The sequence below is a fragment of the Oncorhynchus masou genome, chromosome 15, assembly GCF_036934945.1.
Source record: "Oncorhynchus masou masou isolate Uvic2021 chromosome 15, UVic_Omas_1.1, whole genome shotgun sequence".
NCBI classification, from domain to species: domain Eukaryota; kingdom Metazoa; phylum Chordata; class Actinopteri; order Salmoniformes; family Salmonidae; genus Oncorhynchus; species Oncorhynchus masou.
Window position 1 is genome coordinate 24620619 of NC_088226.1, and position 17054 is coordinate 24637672.

The following is a 17054-nucleotide window of genomic DNA, read 5'->3' on the forward strand; positions in this document are numbered from 1 at the left end:
CCAAAGTAACAAAGCCTACCATCAGTAACACACTACGCCGCCAGGGACTCAAATCCTGCAGTGCCAGACGTGTCCCCCTGCTTAAGCCAGTACATGTCCAGGCCCGTCTGAAGTTTGCTAGAGAGTATTTGGATGATCCAGAAGAAGATTGGGAGAATGTCATATGGTCAGATGAAACCAGAATATAACTTTTTGGTAAAAACTCAACTCGTCGTGTTTGGAGGACAAAGAATGCTGAGTTGCATCCAAAGAACACCATACCTACTGTGAAGCATGGGGGTGAAAACATCATGCTTTTTGGGGCTGTTTTTCTGGAAAGGGACCAGGACGACTGATCCGTGAAAAGGAAAGAATGAATGGGGCCATGTATCGTGAGATTTTGAGTGAAAACCTCCTTCCATCAGCAAAGGCATTGAAGATGAAACGTGGCTGGTTCTTTCAGCATGACAATGATCCCAAACACACCGCCCGGGCAATGAAGGAGTGGCTTCGTAAGAAGCATTTCAAGGTCCTGGAGTGGCCTAGCCAGTCTCCAGATCTCAATCCCATGTGAAAACCTTGTGAAGACTTACAGAAAACGTTTGACCTCTGTCATTGCCAACAAAGGGTATATAACAAAGTATTGAGATAAACTTTTGTTATTGACCAAATACTTATTTTCCACCATGATTTGCAAATAAATTCATTAAAAATCCTACAAATGTGATTTTCTGGATTTGTTTTCTCTCATTTTGTCTGTCATAGTTGAAGTGTACCTATGATGAAAATTACAGGCCTCTCTCATCTTTTAATGTGGGAGAACTTGCACAATTGGTGGCTGACTAAATACTTTTTTGCCCCACTGTATGTACGGCAGGACAAAATCAGAAAGATAGGTACCTACCTACACGTACGCTACGGTCACAAGATGCAGGCCTCCTAATTGCCCCTTGACTTTCTAAGCAAACAGCTGGAGGCAGGGCTTTCTCCTATAGAGCTCAATTTTCATGAAATGGTATGCCTACCCATGTGAGAGAGACAGACTCGGTCTCAACCTTTAAGTCTTTATTAGGTCCTATGATTGTGTGTAGTCTGGCCCATGAGTGTGAAGGTGAACGAAAAGGCACTGGAGCAACAAACCGCCCTTGCTGTCTCTGCCTGGCCGGTTCCCCTCTCTCCACTGGGATTCTCTGCCTCTAACCCTATGTGACAAATAAAATTTGATTTGATTTGATTTTATCACAGGGGCTGAGTCACTGGCTTACTGGTGCTCTTCTATGCCGTCCCTAGGAGGGGTGCGTCATTTGAGTTGCTTGAGTCACTGACGTGGTCTTCCTGTCTGGGTTGGCGCCCCCCCTTGGGTTGTGCCGTGGCAGAGATCTTTGTGGGCTATACTCGGCCTTGTCTCAGGATGATAAGTTGGTGGTTGGAGATATCCCTCTAGTGGTGTGGGGGCTGTGCTTTGGCAAAGTGGGTGTGGTTATATCCGGCCTGTTTGGCCCTGTCCGGGGGTATCATCAGATGGGGCCACAGTGTCTCCTGACCCCTCCTGTCTCAGCCTCCAGTATTTATGCTGCAGTAGTTTGTGTCGGGGGGCTAGGGTCAGTCTGTTATATCTGGAGTATTTCTCCTGTCTTATCCGGGTCCTGTGTGAATTTAAGTATGCTCTCTCTAATTCTCTCTTTCTATCTCTCTTTCGGAGGACCTGAGCCCTAGGACCATGCCTCAGGACTACCTGGCATGATGACTTCTTGCTGTCCCCAGTCCACCTGGCCGTGCTGCTGCTCCAGTTTCAACTGTTCTGCCTGCGGCTATGGAACCCTGACCTGTTCACTGTGATTACTATTATTTGACCATGCTGGTCATTTCTTAATATTTGAACATCTTGGCCATTATAATCTGCATCCAACACAGCCAGAAGAGGACTGACCACCCCTCATAGCCTGATTCCTCTCAAGGTTACTTCCTAGGTTTTGGCCTTTCTAGAGAGTTTTTCCTAGCCACTGTGCTTCTACACCTGCATTGCTTGCTGTTTGGGGTTTTTGACTGGGTTTTTGTACAGCACTTTGATATATCAGCAGATGTAAGAAGGGCTATATAAATACATTTGATTTGAAATTTTGATTTGTTAGAGGTCCTGGATGGCAGGAAACTTGGCCCCAGTGATGTACCCTCTGTAGTGCCTTGCAGTCGGAGGCCGAGCAGTTGCCATACCAGGCAGTGATGAAACCAGTCAGGATGCTCTCGATGGTGCAGCTGTAGAACATTTTGAGGATCTGAGGACCCATGCCAAATCTTTTCAGTCTCCCGAGGGGGAATAGGCTTCATCTTGCCCTCATCATGTCTTGGTGTGTTTGGTACATGATAGTTTGTTGGTAATGTGGACACCAAGTAATTTGAAGCTCTCAACCTGCTTCACTACAGCTCTGTCAATGAGAATGGGGGCGGGCTTAGTCCTCCTTTTCCTGTAGTCCACAATTATCTACTTTGTCTTGATCACGTTGAGGGAGAGGTTGTTATTCTGGCACCACACGGCCAGGTCTCTGACCTCTTCCCTATAGGCTGTCTCATCATTGTCGTGATCAGGCCTACCACTGTTGTGTCGTCGGTAAACTTAATGAGGATGTTGGAGTCGTGCTTGGCCATGCAGTCATGGGAGAACATGGAGTACAGGAGGGGATTGAGCATGCACCCCGTCTTGAGGATCAGTGTGTGTTGTTACCTACCATTACCACCTGGGAGAGCCCATCAGGAAGTCCAGGATCCAGTTGCAGAGGGAGGTGTTTAGTCCCAGGGTCCTTAGCTTAGTGATGAACTTTGAGGGCACTATGGTATTGAGCACTGAGCTGTAGTCAATGAATAGCATTTTCACGTAGGTGTTCCTTTTGTCCAGGTAGGAAAGGGCAGTGTGGAGTGCAATAGATTGCATCATCTGTGGATCTGTTGGGGCGGTATGCAAATTGGAGTGGGTTTAGAGTTTCTGGAATAATGGTGTTGATGTGAGTCATGACCAGCCTTTCAAAGCACTTCATGGCTACAGACGTGAGTGCTAAGGGTTGGTAGTCATTCAGGCAGGTTACCTTAGTGTTCTTGGACACAGGGACTATGGTGGTCTGCTTGAAACATGTTAGTATTAGACTCAGTCAGGGACAGGTTGAAAAAGTCAGTGAAGACACTTGCCAGTTGGTCAACACATGCTCGGAGTACATGTCCTGGTAATCTGTCTGGCCATAGGGCCTTGTGAATGTTGACCTGTTTAAAGGTCTTACTCACATCGGCTACGGAGAGCTTGATTACACAGTCGTCCTGAACAGCTGATGCTCTCATGCATGCTTCAGTGTTGCTGGCCTTGAAGCGAGCATAGAAGTCATTTAGCTCATCTGTTAGGCTTGTGTCACTAGGCAGCTCGCGGCTGTACTTCCCTTTGTACAGTAGTCTGTAATAGTTTGCAAGCCCTGCCACATCCTACATGCGTTGGAGCCGGTATAGTATGATTCAATCTTAGTCCTTTATTGATGCTTTGCCAGTTTAATGGTTCGTCGGAGGGCATAGCGGGATCCCTTATAAGCATCCGGGTTAGAATCCCACTCATTGAAGCGGCAGCTCTACCCTGTAATCTTTACCCGGATGTTGCCTGTCATCTATGGCTTTTGGTTGGGGCATGTACGTACGATCACTATGCCAGTGACTGATGTCTTGTTCTCCTCAATACCATAGGAAGAATCCCGTAACATATGCCAGTCTGCTCGCAAAACAGTCCTGTAGCTTAACATCTGCGTCATCTGACCACTTCTTTTTTGGCCGAGTCACTGGTGCTTTCTGCTTTAGTTTTTGATTGTAAGCCGGAATCAGGAGGATAGAATTATGGTCAGATTTGCCAAATGGAGAGCAAGGGAGAGTTTTGTTCGCGTCTCTGTGTGTGGAGTAAAGGTGGTCTAGAGTTTTTTCCCTCTGGTTGCACATTTAACATGCTTGTAGAAATTAGGTGTGCCGCCTCTGGATGAGGGTTTTTCTGTTTGCTTATGGCCTTATACCGCTTAATGAGTGTGGACTTCGTGCCGGCATCCGGTTGTGGTGGTAAATAGACAGTTATGAAAAATACAGTTGAAAACTCTCTCGGTAAATAGTGTGGTCTACAGCTTATCATGAGATACTCTATCTCAGGCGAACAAAACCTTGAGACTTCCTTAATATTGGATTTTGTGCACCAGCTTTTGTTTACAAATATACACAGACCGTCACCCCTTGTTTTACCGGAGGTCACTATTCTATCTTGCCGACACAGCGTAAACCCCGCCAGCTGAATTTGATCCATGTTGTCGTTCAGCCACAACTCTGTGAAACACAAGATATTACAGTTTTTAATGTCCCGCTGGTAGGATATTCGTGATTGTAGCTCATCTATTTTGTTATTCAATGATTATACGTTGGCTAATAGGACTGATGGTAGAGGCAGATAGCCCACTCGGCGTCAGATCCTTACAAGGCACCCCGACCTACATCCCAGATATCTCTGACTCTTTCTCACGCGAATGACGAGGATGTGGGTCTTGTCGGGCGTCTGAAGTAAATCCTTCGCGTCTGACTCGTTAAAGAAGAAATCTTCGTCCAGTTCGAGGTGAGTGATCGCTGTCCTGATATCCAGAAGCTCTTTTCGGTCATAAAATATGGCGGCAGAAACATTATGTACAAAATAAGTTACAAATGACACAAACAAAACAGTGATAAAACATTAAATTGTTGTATAAATACCAAATATCTGACATTGTATTCCCATTTTAACTTTGTTGTACTTTTAAATGGTTGAAAGCACAGTGATAATACATTTAGATGACAAAGAAACCAACAATCAGACATTGCTTTTCCATTGGAATTTGGTTGTGCTTTTAGACGGTTGAAAGCACACAATTCAACAAACTTCTGGCTGTCATTTTTGAGTGGTTGAATATAGGTTGTAATCTCATTGATTAAGGTCTCAACCAAATATTACCCACATTTCCATGTTGAAATGACGTGGGTGTGCTTAGTGGGCTAGGCCTATAGTTGTCAGGAAGTCTGTTGGCATAAAGGCAGGTCTCTATTTCAGTTGACACAATGTAGAAAGGTGTGATAGTGGATTGGAAGAGAAAGGGTGGGTCCGAGGGTGGAGGGAGAGTAGGCTGGGAGATATAGAAGATTATCCACCTGACTGAAACCAGTTGGGTATGGATACACTTGTTTTCATGGGCTGGGTTCCATCCATTCTTTATCAAACAGGGTCAACGTTGGGTGGGACCTCAGGCATCCTGCATTGTTAGTCGCTAACTCTGGCCTGGTTCCTTTCCTTTGGCGCCAAGCTCTCTACCCTTTTCTGTGTTCACAGATCTGATAGGTAAAAGCAATACAATTGGAACTCCACAGGCCTTTGAAAGACTAGTAGGGATCCGCTCCGTATATCTTAAATTGATCAAGTCCTCTAGCTCAGATCTGTGAACACTGTAGAGGGTTGGCACTAAGGGAAGGGGATAGGGACTGAAAGGGAACTGGGCCTTAGTCACGTCTTGGAGACCCATTTGGAGTCGTGTTATTTCCTGAACTCAAGGAAGTCACAGTACAATCTCCTGACGTTCTTCAATACACACATGTACACCGGACACACACACTCACACACCCTCTGTTTAGCACAACACACATTCCGTTGCATTGATGAATCACAGATGCAGTACATTACAATATATAATGGCTGATCTCCTGTGAATAACTACAGTCGAGAATGGTCTTGAAAAATAAAACGTAGATTTTCCTTGGAAATGATGCCCATACTTTCCAATGAACCCACCCCAATGTAAACCTCCTGTTACTTTTCCAGGGGAAAGGTTCATTTTCCATTCCATACACGACTGTAGTAGTTATTCACAGCAGGACAACCATCATGTATAGTAATGCAATGTGTGTTGTGTTGAATCAGAGGGAATGTGTGTGCCATTGTGTGTGTGTGTGTGTGTGTGTGTGTGTGTGTGTGTGTGTGTGTGTGTGTGTGTGTGTGTGTGTGTGTGTGTGTGTGTGTGTGTGTGTGTGTGTGTGTGTGTGTGTGTGTGTGTGTGTGTGTGTGTGTGTGTGTGTGTGTGTGTGTGTGTGTGTGTGTGTGTGTGTGTGTGTGTGTGTGTGTGGTGTGTGTGGTGTGTGTATTGAAGAACCTTCATCACATTTCCAAGGAAATGTTTGGTCTTTTATCGGTTGCCATCTAGTCTCCCCTGACCCATAGCATAGCACACAAACATCCTGTCATTACAACTAACATACACAACCAGTGTGTGTGTGTGATCTCTGCAGGCTCTGGGAGGAGGCAACATAAAGACACAGTACAGGAAACTGTAACTCAGGAAACCCACTTCCTGACAGTCATGACTAAGATGGGTGTAAAAATTAAACTGTCTTGATGACCTCTACTAAACACTATGTACTGATTCAGGGATGTGTGAAGGACCCCAGGGAAGCCAGGGTAAAGGGGTTTTATTGTCACTACACATCATCATTTTAGGTACTTTTATAACAGGGTATGTGCTTTATTATTTTACGCACAAAGTGACACGGAAACTATTTCTTTGTTGCTAGTTCTGCGCCCATGTGTCCATCTCCCTCTTTTTAACCTCTACGGGTTCAGTGTCCCTAAACCGGGACAGTTGTTGCTCAATATGCGATAATGTGACTAGAATGACATGGTAAACAGCCAATTCCAGGACATACACATGTCTTATATGGGCAGAAAGCTTCAATTCTTGTTAATCTAGCTATTACAAAAAAACAATACCATGCTATTGTTTGAGAATAGTTCACAACAACAAAACACTTTTATCACGGAAACTGGTTGGATACATTCACCTCTAGGTAAATAATGTACTTACATTCAGTGATCTTGCTCTGATTTGTCATCCTAAGGCTCCCAGAGAAAAAATGTAGTGTAGTTTTCTTTGAAAAAAATCCATTTTTATTTTCAAATGTAGGAACTGGGTTCTACAGTTTGACCCCAATGCTGTCTCTGGCGCCACACCCACCCCCCGCCCGGGCCATCTAGATGTGTGAAGGTTAGTGTCTTTTCTGTCGGGAAGCTAATGATCCATCATGTATGACATTCCTGGGAGTGTGTAAACTTTATTCTTGTATTACCATAGCATTTATATATGTTCTCTATAGTTATGTACTTGAAAATGTATAAATTGACCAATCCGACCCATTTGGGCAAACTCCTGGCTGACTTGATACAAAATGTTGTGATGTAATTCTTCACTGGATCAGTCTGAAACTTTGCACAAACAATGTTTTCTTGGATTTCAAAGATGGAACATAAAATAGAAACTTGGCACCTGGCGCTAGGACAGAAGACTGGGCTCTGGCTGTGGCTTGGGGCTCTGAGGCATGGACTCAGAGCCTAGCAGCTAAACTTGCTAGAGGCATGGACTCGGAGCCTAGCAGAACAGGAGACACAGGGTGTAGAACCAGGGTAGAACCAGAACCATGTGTAGCACGAAGGGAGCTGACTGTTTGCCGACTGAGGCTGGGGGCTGCGGACCAACTGAGAGCAGAGGCTGCGGACAACCCAAAGCCTGGTGGAAACTGAATCTGAACCTGAGAGGGAGAACGACTCTGAACCTGACAGGTAAACTGGCTCTGGACCTAACAGGAAAACTGTCTCTGGACCTGACATGGAAACTCGCTCTGGACCTGACAGGGAAACTGGCTCTGGAACTGACAGGGAAACTTGTTCTGGACCTGACAGGGAAACGGGCTCTGGACCTGACAGGGAAACTTGTTCTGGACCTGACAAGGAAACTGGCTCTGGACCTGACAGGGAAACTGGCTCTGGACCTGACAGGGAAACTGGCTCTGGACCTGACAGGGAAACTGGCTCTGGACCTAACAGCGAAACTGGCTATGGACCTAACAGGGAAACTGGCTCTGGACCTGGCTCTGGACCTGGCAGGGAAACTGATTCTGGACCTGACAAAGAAAACCACGGAGTGCTAAGAGAGCGTTAGAGCTCTGGGCCTACTCCAGAAACTGGTAACTCTGAGGCTAGCCGGGCAGCCACCTGATAACCCACCTGGGCTAGGAACTGAGGGCCGACTAGTGCTGGAGACAACATATCTAGTACAGCTGGATACTGAGGACCTAGTGCTAGGGAATGAAGGCCTAGGAGGGCTGAGGACTGAGAACCTAGCACCAGCAACTTTTGGCCTAGCAGGGCAGGAGGCTGAAAGTCTGGCGGGCTAGGGAGCTGCAGGCTGACTATGTTTGAAGACAGTGAGCCTAGTGCAGCGAACTCTGGGCTTAATAGGGCAGGAGCCTAAACCTGGTGGGCTAGGCAACTGGCTACCAACTAAGACAGAGGGCTGAGATCTGAGCAGAGCAGGAAACAGCAGACCTGAAAACAGGGCAGGTAACTTATAGCCTTAGCATGGCATGGCAGGGGGCTCTAAGCCTGGCAGGATAGGAAGCTGCATACCCAATAAGGTAGGAGACCCGATCCGTACAGGGCAGGAGACTGTAGACCTGCAGATGGGGCAGCTAACTTAGGGCCTAGTAGTGTCAATTTCCCTCTCTTCATCAGATTAGCTACACCCACTAGTTAATTAGAGAACCCAGGGTTTTATGTTTTATTTTTGAACCTTTGCCTCTAGGCAAGTCAGTTAAGAACAAATTCTTATTTACAATGACGGCCTACCCCGGCCAAACCCGGACGACGGTGGGCCAATTGTGCGCCGCCCTATGGGACTCCCAATTACGGCCGGATGTGATACATCCTGGATCCGAACCAGAGAATGTAGTGACGCCTCTTGCATTGAGATGCAGTGTCTTAGACTGCTGGGCAGGTCAATCGTGGTTTGTAAGGGCGTGGTCTGGGACATATTTAATATTCATATGACTAAGGCTACATTACTTATTCGATTTAGATCCTATTGGAACAAAGTGACTCTTGTCCGCTTAAACCTGTTTTGAGTTCTGTTTCTTGATTTCGTTCCTGGTTGTTCATCTCAAATATTTCTCATATCGTATAAATGAGACATTCCTGTGACAAAGGTCTAGTTCTATTTAATTCAGTGCCTGATCAGCTGATCAGAGCTGCTGATTTTAAAATACATAGTTATTAGGGCTGTCAAATGATAACTAAATGACATTTTTTAATTTACAGGATTTTCTGTAATTTAAAAGACAACTCCGCCACATTATATTATTTATCTCCAGCACCAAACCAGTATTTACATTTGTAAAAACAACGCATGTCTAAGTTATGTCAGAAAAATATAACATTCAAAAGTTCTACCCGATGACATCATCAAAAGTTTTAATATTTTAAAAACATTGATTATCAAACACTTAATGATTCAATAAATGGTTGATTTATAAATAAACACCTGTCTATATCCTGTCCTACAGTGGACAGTGCATGTCAGAGCACAAACTATACCATGAAGTCCAAGGAAATGTGGCAGATATCTGTGGAAGGGTGTAAAACAATTTCTAGAGTGTTCAAAGTGTTCAAGAGTCCGGTGGTCTCCATCATTAGGAAATTGAAAAAAATATGGAACTACCCGGACTCTACATAGAGCTGGCCATCTGACCAAACTGAACAACCGGGCAAGAAAGACCTTGGTCAGGGAAGTGACCAAAAATCCAATGGCCACTGACAGAACTACAGAGTTCCTTGGCTAAGGTGGGAGAAACTGCCAGAAGGAAAACAGTCTCTATAGCACTTCACCAAACTTGGCTTTATGGTAGAGTGGCCAGATGGAAGCCACTCCTCAGTAAAAGGCTCATGACAGCCCACTTGGAGTTTGCCAAAATGCACCTAAAGACTCTCAGACCATGAGAAACAAGATTCTCTGGTCTGATGAAACTAAGATTGAACTCTTTGGCCTGAATACCAAGCGTCACATCTGGAAGAAACCTGGCACCATCCCTACGATGAAGTATAGGTGGCGGCAGCATGCTGTGGGGATGTTTTTCAACAGAAGGGACTGGGAGACTAGTCAGGATCGAGGGAAATATGAATGGAGCAAAATACAGAGAGATCCTTGATGAAAACCTTTCTCAAAAGCGCTCAGGACCTCAGACTGGAGTGAAGGTTCACCTTCCAACAGGACAATGACCCTAAGCAGACAGCCACGACAACGCAGGAGTGGTTTTGGGACATGTCTCTGAATGTCCTTGAGTGGCCCAGCCAGAGCCCAGACTTGAACCCTTTCGAACATCTCTGGAGAGATCTGAAAATAGCTGTGTTAGAGACGCTCCCCATCCAACCTGACAGAGCTTGAGAGGATCTGCAGAGAGAATGGGAGAAACTCCCCAAATACAAGTGTGCCAAGCTTGTAGCGTCATACCCAAGAAGACTTGAGGCTGTAATCGCTGCCAAAGGTGCTCTAACATAGTACTGAGTAAAGGGTCTGAACACTTATGTAAATAAAATCTGTTTTTTTTTTTTTTTTGAATACATTTTTTATTTTTTCCACATGTAGAAAATGTTAAGAGGTCAGAATAGTTTCCCGAATACACTCTATACCCAGGGTTGTTATTTCGGTTCAGGCATTGGAATTATATTGAATGGTGCTTATATAATGCTACCCCACAATAAACATAACAGTTCAAATGCCGCCACCATTGAGTCCTTTTGATCAAGAAGTGACAGGTGGGCGTGAAATCTCCACTGTGCCCTATTAACGCTATGGACAGAGCTCTACACACTAAAGCAAAGCCGATGAAAACCTATGCTGGTGTCATGACGTGGCCCTTTCTGGGTGTAGATCGTGACTTCCCCCTCTCTCACTCTCTCCTACACCCAGTTCGGTTGTCTCAGGTCATAAATTCCTGGCGGAGACTCTCTCCACCTGGTCATGCAGAGAGAGAGAGACCACAGAGTGAACAAAGGATTTCACGTGGCCGTACTCCTAAATCCCCAAAATGGGAAAATGAAACTATATGTCCACTTGCGAGAATGTGGGAAGGGTCCGTGGACACTTCAGTTATATCTCTGAACGTGTATATTTCTGAATTATGGTGTTTGCATCTAATTATTGTATAAAATGAATGAGTAAAGATGAAACTATTTGTGAAATTATGTAATGTGATGTTAACCTTTTTAATTTTGAGAGAATTGTATTTCCTGTAAAGTTTAACTAGTCAGCGGCCACACCCCCTTGAGCACAGACATGATCTGGCGTCATGGAACCGCCTCTTCTACTGTTACAAATACAAGCCCCTCCTAAGAAAATCCACTCCAGACTAAGCAAACCCACAGTGTGAGCTGTGATTGCGAATAGTTAAGACCAAAAACCTCAGTGTAAGCTAAGGTTGCAATGGTTGTTGAATTTCTAGCCATACCATGTGGAGCATTGGCTACATGGCTGGAAATGGTTCAACTCTGAGACTATCGATCCCTACAAAATACGAGCAAATCTTAGATACGAAGTATCTAAACCGAGGACGAGAATACAGACAACCGCTGAAACATCTATTCTATGAGAACATTTCTGAATGGTACTCTAACCACGAAATACTTTGATCTTCAAGAAAACAGAAAGAGAGAGAGACTCGGATGAACTCTCCAGCAGACGGACCAGATTCCAACAGAGAAGACAACAATGATATACACCGTAACTATGTACTTGCAATTATTCTCGAATGAGCGGATTAGCATTTCAATGTACCAAAAGTTTTGAGAATGACACAAATATTAGTTTCCACAAAGTTTGCTGCTTCAGTGTCTTTAGATATTTTTGTCAGATGTTACTATGGAATACTGAAGTATAATTACAAGCATTTCATATGTGTCAAAGGCTTTTATTGACAATTACATTAAGTTGATGCAAAGAGTCAATATTTGGAATGTTGACCCTTCTTTTTCAAGACCTCTGCAATCTGCCCTGGCATGCTGTCAATTAACTTCTGGGCCACATCCTGACTAATGGCAGCCCATTCTTGCATAATCAATGCTTGGAGTTTGTCAGAATTTGTGGGGTTTTGTTTTGTCCACCCACCTCTTGAGAATTGAGCAAAAGTTCTCAATGGGATTAAGGTCTGGGGAGTTTCCTGGCCATGGACCCAAAATATTGGTTCAACAATTGAACCGCTCTCCTTGAAGTTCTTGATGATTCAATAAATGGTTGATTTAGGTGCAATCTTACAGGCAGCAATATCCTTGCCTGTGAAGCGCTTTTTGTGCAAAGCAATGATGACGGCACGTTTCCTTGCAGGTAACCATGATTGACAGAGGAAGAACAATGATTCCAAGCATTACCCTCCTTTTGAAGCTTCCAATCTGTTATTCGAACTCAATCAGCATGACAGAGTGATCTCCAGCCTTGTCCTCGTCAACACTCACACCTGTGTTAACGAGACATGATGTCAGCTGGTCCTTTTGTGGCAGGGCTGAAATGTAGTGTAAATGTTTTTGGGGATTCAATATATTTGCATGGCAAAGAGGGAATACTAATCATAACATTCTGGAGTATATGCAAATTGCCATCATACAAACTAAGGCGGCAGACTATGAAAAATTAATATTTGTGTCATTCTCAAAACTTTTGCCATGACTGTATATAATTATAGACTGTGTAATGAATCAATGTTGTCTTCCTCGCTCTTTCTCAGTCCACAACCCCTTCCCTTTGTCCACCAAGCCGTCATATCGGTTTAGCCCACTAGGGAATCTTCCCTATCTTTGTTAGTAACCAATATCTACTGTTTGTTTGTTTATGGATTTCTGTGATTATTTAGTTAGTTAGTAAATAAATGATTAAGCCAATTGGTGTATATATGATTTATATGATTTATAGTAAAGGCTAGGTTCGTTCAGACAACCAACAATTTACGACGTTCAGATGAGACTGACGTGAGGTAAAGAATAATTCATTAATAGAAGACTAATTGATGAGATATTAACATTTCTGAAGTTAAATTCGGAAAATTATAACTTTGTAATCTAAAGATTTTCCGTGGTGCCCTGACTTCCTAGTTAATTAAATGTACATGATTAGTTTAATCACGTAATAATAATAATTACAGAGAATTTATTTGATAAAATAACAGTTTTCAACTTAAATGATGCCAAAGACACGACACTGGCTAAGGATGCATTTTGCCATTCCATACCCTACATTTTTGCTGAAATGACACCACTGGCTGTGCCACCAAGATTTTGATCAAAACCAACCAGCTAGATTGTTTCTTACCTTTTCAGAAGAGTTCCAGCCTCCTTGATGCATTGTGGAACTTTCATTCCATTCTCCCCGAAATCTTCTTGTAAGATCTCCCTCAAATTCCAGTTGGGTTAGTTGAGCTTTCCTGGTGTAGCATGCTTTCTTCTGTGCTGACTGAACAAGTTTGCAAAAGTGGAAAATGAGTTCTCGCATGTAGCGGAGGATGCCTCACTCCTTTCATTTTGAATATCGTGGGACGTGTGTGTGGCATTGTTGGGTATGGTGCTAAACACCTTGGCAAACTCCTCGTCATTTCAGAGAGTATTTTCCATCATAGACAAAAAAAGTCCACTGCCCCCCTCCCCTCTTGACTCTCGTCCAATGTCCCCCTTGATGATTAACACAATCGCAGACAAATACATGTGATTTCTTGCCAGCTGCCCATCATTAACAAACGTTGACAGTGATTTTCCCATAGCACTTCGAACTTGTTTTTCTTTCCACATTGCAGTGCATTTCAAGCAAAACAACAGCAGACTTAACAAAAACATGAACAACAACAGGGAAGGGAAAGAGTGTGATGTATCTGTGTTTGGGGAGAGTCGGGTTGGGGTTGGATACAAACCTGATTTAAGGTAAGGGGTGGGTTAGTGGTAAGGATGCAAACCCAGTTTAGGGTAAGGTAACGGTTTGGGTGGTGATCAGTATGGTGCAATGGGGTTGTCTCTTTATAGTGTATTGCTTTGCTTTGCTTGTATGTATGTGTGTATGTGTGGGAGGGGGGCTTATGGGTAGGCCTTGTCAAAGAGGTGGGGCTTTAGGAGGAACTGAAAGATGGTGATGGAGTCAGTCATGGATGACTGGACGAAGGATGCTTGGACCTGGGGATGACAAGGTGGCCTTCTGTGGTAGAATGGTGTGCTCGTGTGGGTTGGTAGGGGAGAATAAGGTCTGAGAGGCTCAGTAGGTCAGAATATTGCAATCAATATAGATATTACAACATAGTAGCCAACAAGGGGGCAGCTTGTGCAAATGTTTCCCGGGCCAGCTTGCCCACCTCCAATGTTCCCGCTAAGCTGTGGGCATGTGAATTCAGACAGTACTACAGCGCAGCTCCCCGGGACTGCTGTGCATAGCACAGAAGAAACATCAGCCAACAGAGAAAAGCACGAGATTGAACTTCACTGGAATATTCTCTGTTAGGTAACACTATCAACATTCCCCTTGACTGTGTCAATTGTGATAGAATCAAAGCAATATTAGCCACTTTCAATGCAACATACCGAAACAAAACGAAATTTGCAAGAGATTTTGTTGTAGGCAGAAGGCATCAGAGTAGGATTCTATTGTGCATGAATCAGCCCATACGCGACACAGACCTGTGCGGCATAACCAATCAGAGCTGCAGTAGACCTATATATGGATCTGTGCCATTCACGTTGAACTGGACTGTGTTTACAGCTGTGGTCATGAGTAGATGCGCTTGTTTTGAGATCAAAGCAAGAGCTGCATGTAGCCGCATGTGCACATTTTGTTTGCTAGTCCTTTGCTAGTTTGAGTTATTTGACCAGTTATAGATCATTTGTAGTCAGCAATAGGGGAATGATTGCTTCCTACAAGAGCAGAAAATGTGTACATCTCTAGACATCTTTGAAAATAGCTTTTTTTTGTCTTAAAGGGGCAGTGTTGTATTTTGTGTAGCCAATAGGCAGAGGGTCGCATCATTTCTAATAATGGTATGGGAATATTAATGCATTCTATTTTGTAAAATTATTTCTTGCATCAAACAATACGACATTTTCAGTCACCTTGTCTGAAGAAGAAGTGGAAGACAGGTTAATGTCAAGCCCTGCATGTTTTTTTCAAACGTCTCATGGAATTTAGGCCTACATTGAGCACCACACATTGGCTGCTACTATAGGTATTTCATGTTAAAATGTTTTGGGATGCATTTTCTCCATTATTTTTGTGGTAGGCCACTGGTAGGCCTACATTATGATCAAATAGCCACAGCAGCCTACTTGGCCACTGTTAAAACTAACTTAAAGTGGGTACAGACTCAGTGTTCAAACTAAAAGTGTGCTGGAAGTTGCACAGAATTTTTGCACTCAGCAGACCAGAAATTTGCTCAGTTCCAAAAAAAATAGAGGGAACATTGCCCACCTCCCAATTCAATTAACCCCTGGCTATCAGATTACAACAAGGTTTACGAGTTCAAATGCAGACATCAAATGCAAAGCAATTTGCGCACTGCCTAAATGGCTGAAAGGCAAAACAAACTGGCAGTGTCTCTAATTTCTAAAAGTGAGAAAAAAGGCTGCAGGCTGGCAGCTGCTCTCTGAGCGATGCTTTGCATGGTCCTAAAGCCAGCCAATGCTAAACAGCCATTTCATTTTAATCAGGATTGGAATGATTTTAGTCTACTTTTTTTGTTGTTGCTTACTTTACATTTTTGTTCTTGAGCTAGGGTATGGCGACTGCCCCTGATAGAATTGTGCGACGTTTTCACATACTCAGCAAAAAAGAAACGTCCTCTCACTGTCAACTGCGTTTATTTTCAGCAAACTTAAACTTTCTTATGGCTTGGGGGTAGTATTTCGACGTCTGGATGAGAAACGTGCCCAAAGAAAACTGCCTGTTACTCAGGATATGCATATAATTGGTAGATTTGGATAGAAAACACTCAAACGTTTACAAAACTGTTAAAATAATGTCTGTGAGTATAACAGAACTGATATGGCAGGTGAAAACCTCAGGAGAATCCATCCAGGAAGTGGGACTTTTTTAAAGTGGATATTTTCAATTGAATGCCTATAAAGTATCTAATGGATTAGGACCCAGATTGCAGTTCCTTTGGCTTCCACTAGATGTCAGGTCTTTAGACATTGTTTCAGGCTTGTTTTCTGAAAAATGAAGAAGAATGAGACCTTTCTGTCAGTGGACTGTAGAATCATGCAGTGCTGGTTTGTGCGCATGACCGAGTGCGCACCCTTCATTGTTTTTCCTTTCTATTGAATACGCTCTTGTCCAGTTTAAATATAATCGATTATTTAGACAATTGACAACCTGAGGATTAATTCTAAACATCGTTTGATATGTTTTGACGAACTTTACCGATACTATTAGGATGTATTCATCTGCATGTTTTGACCGCCTTTGAGCCAGTGAAATACTGAACAAAACACGCCAACATAACTGAGTTTTTGGGATAAAACGGGGGACTTTATCAAACAAAACAAACATTTATTGTGTAGCTGGGACTCTCGTGACTACAACCATATGAAGATCTTCAAAGTTAAATGATTAATTTTATCGCTATTTTTGACTTTGACTGTAATTCCTTTACTTGGTTGTAAAATGTTTGTATGCTTTTGTAAGCGGGGCACTGTCCTCAGATAATCGCATGGTATGCTTTCGCCGTAAAGCTTTTTTGAGATCTGACAAAGCGGCTGGATTAACAAGAAGTTAATCTTTAAGCCGATGTAAAACACTTGTATTTTTTGTGAATGTTTATTGTGACTATTTCTGTATTTTGAATTTGGCCGAATTTCACCGGATGTTGTCGAGGTGGGTCGCTAGCGGAACGCCTGCGCCAGAAAGGTTAACATGTGTAAATATTTGTATGAACATAACAAGATTCAACAACAGATATAAACTGAACAAGTTCCACAGACATGTGACTAACAGAAATGGAATTAATGTGTCCCTGAACAAAGGGGGAGGGGGTCAAAATCAAAAGTAAGTCAGTATCTGGTGTGGCCACCAGCTGCATTAAGTACTGCAGTGAATCTCCCCCTCATGGACTGCACCAGATTTGCCAGATCTTGCTGTGAGATGTTACCCTACTCTTCCACCAAGGCACCTGCAAGTTCCCGGACATTTCTGGGAATGGCCCTAGCCCTC

The 17054-nt window shown here is 43.5% G+C and overlaps 1 protein-coding gene across 2 annotated transcripts in view; it reads right to left on the reverse strand.

Moving 5' to 3' along the window:
- The window catches only part of LOC135555957 (transient receptor potential cation channel subfamily M member 4-like), an 87185-nt gene extending 73770 nt beyond the window's left edge, over positions 1–13415 (reverse strand). Inside the window, exon 1 of one of the 2 annotated variants that reach the window (XM_064988776.1) lies at positions 13185–13414. In XM_064988776.1, coding sequence (XP_064844848.1) covers positions 13185–13364 — 180 coding nt within the window. In that variant the 5' untranslated portion in view covers positions 13365–13414. Of the gene's footprint in view, positions 1–13184 lie in introns of both variants that reach the window. The other variant, XM_064988777.1, reaches the window with a different exon arrangement.
- Between the last annotated feature and the right edge of the window lie 3639 nt (positions 13416–17054).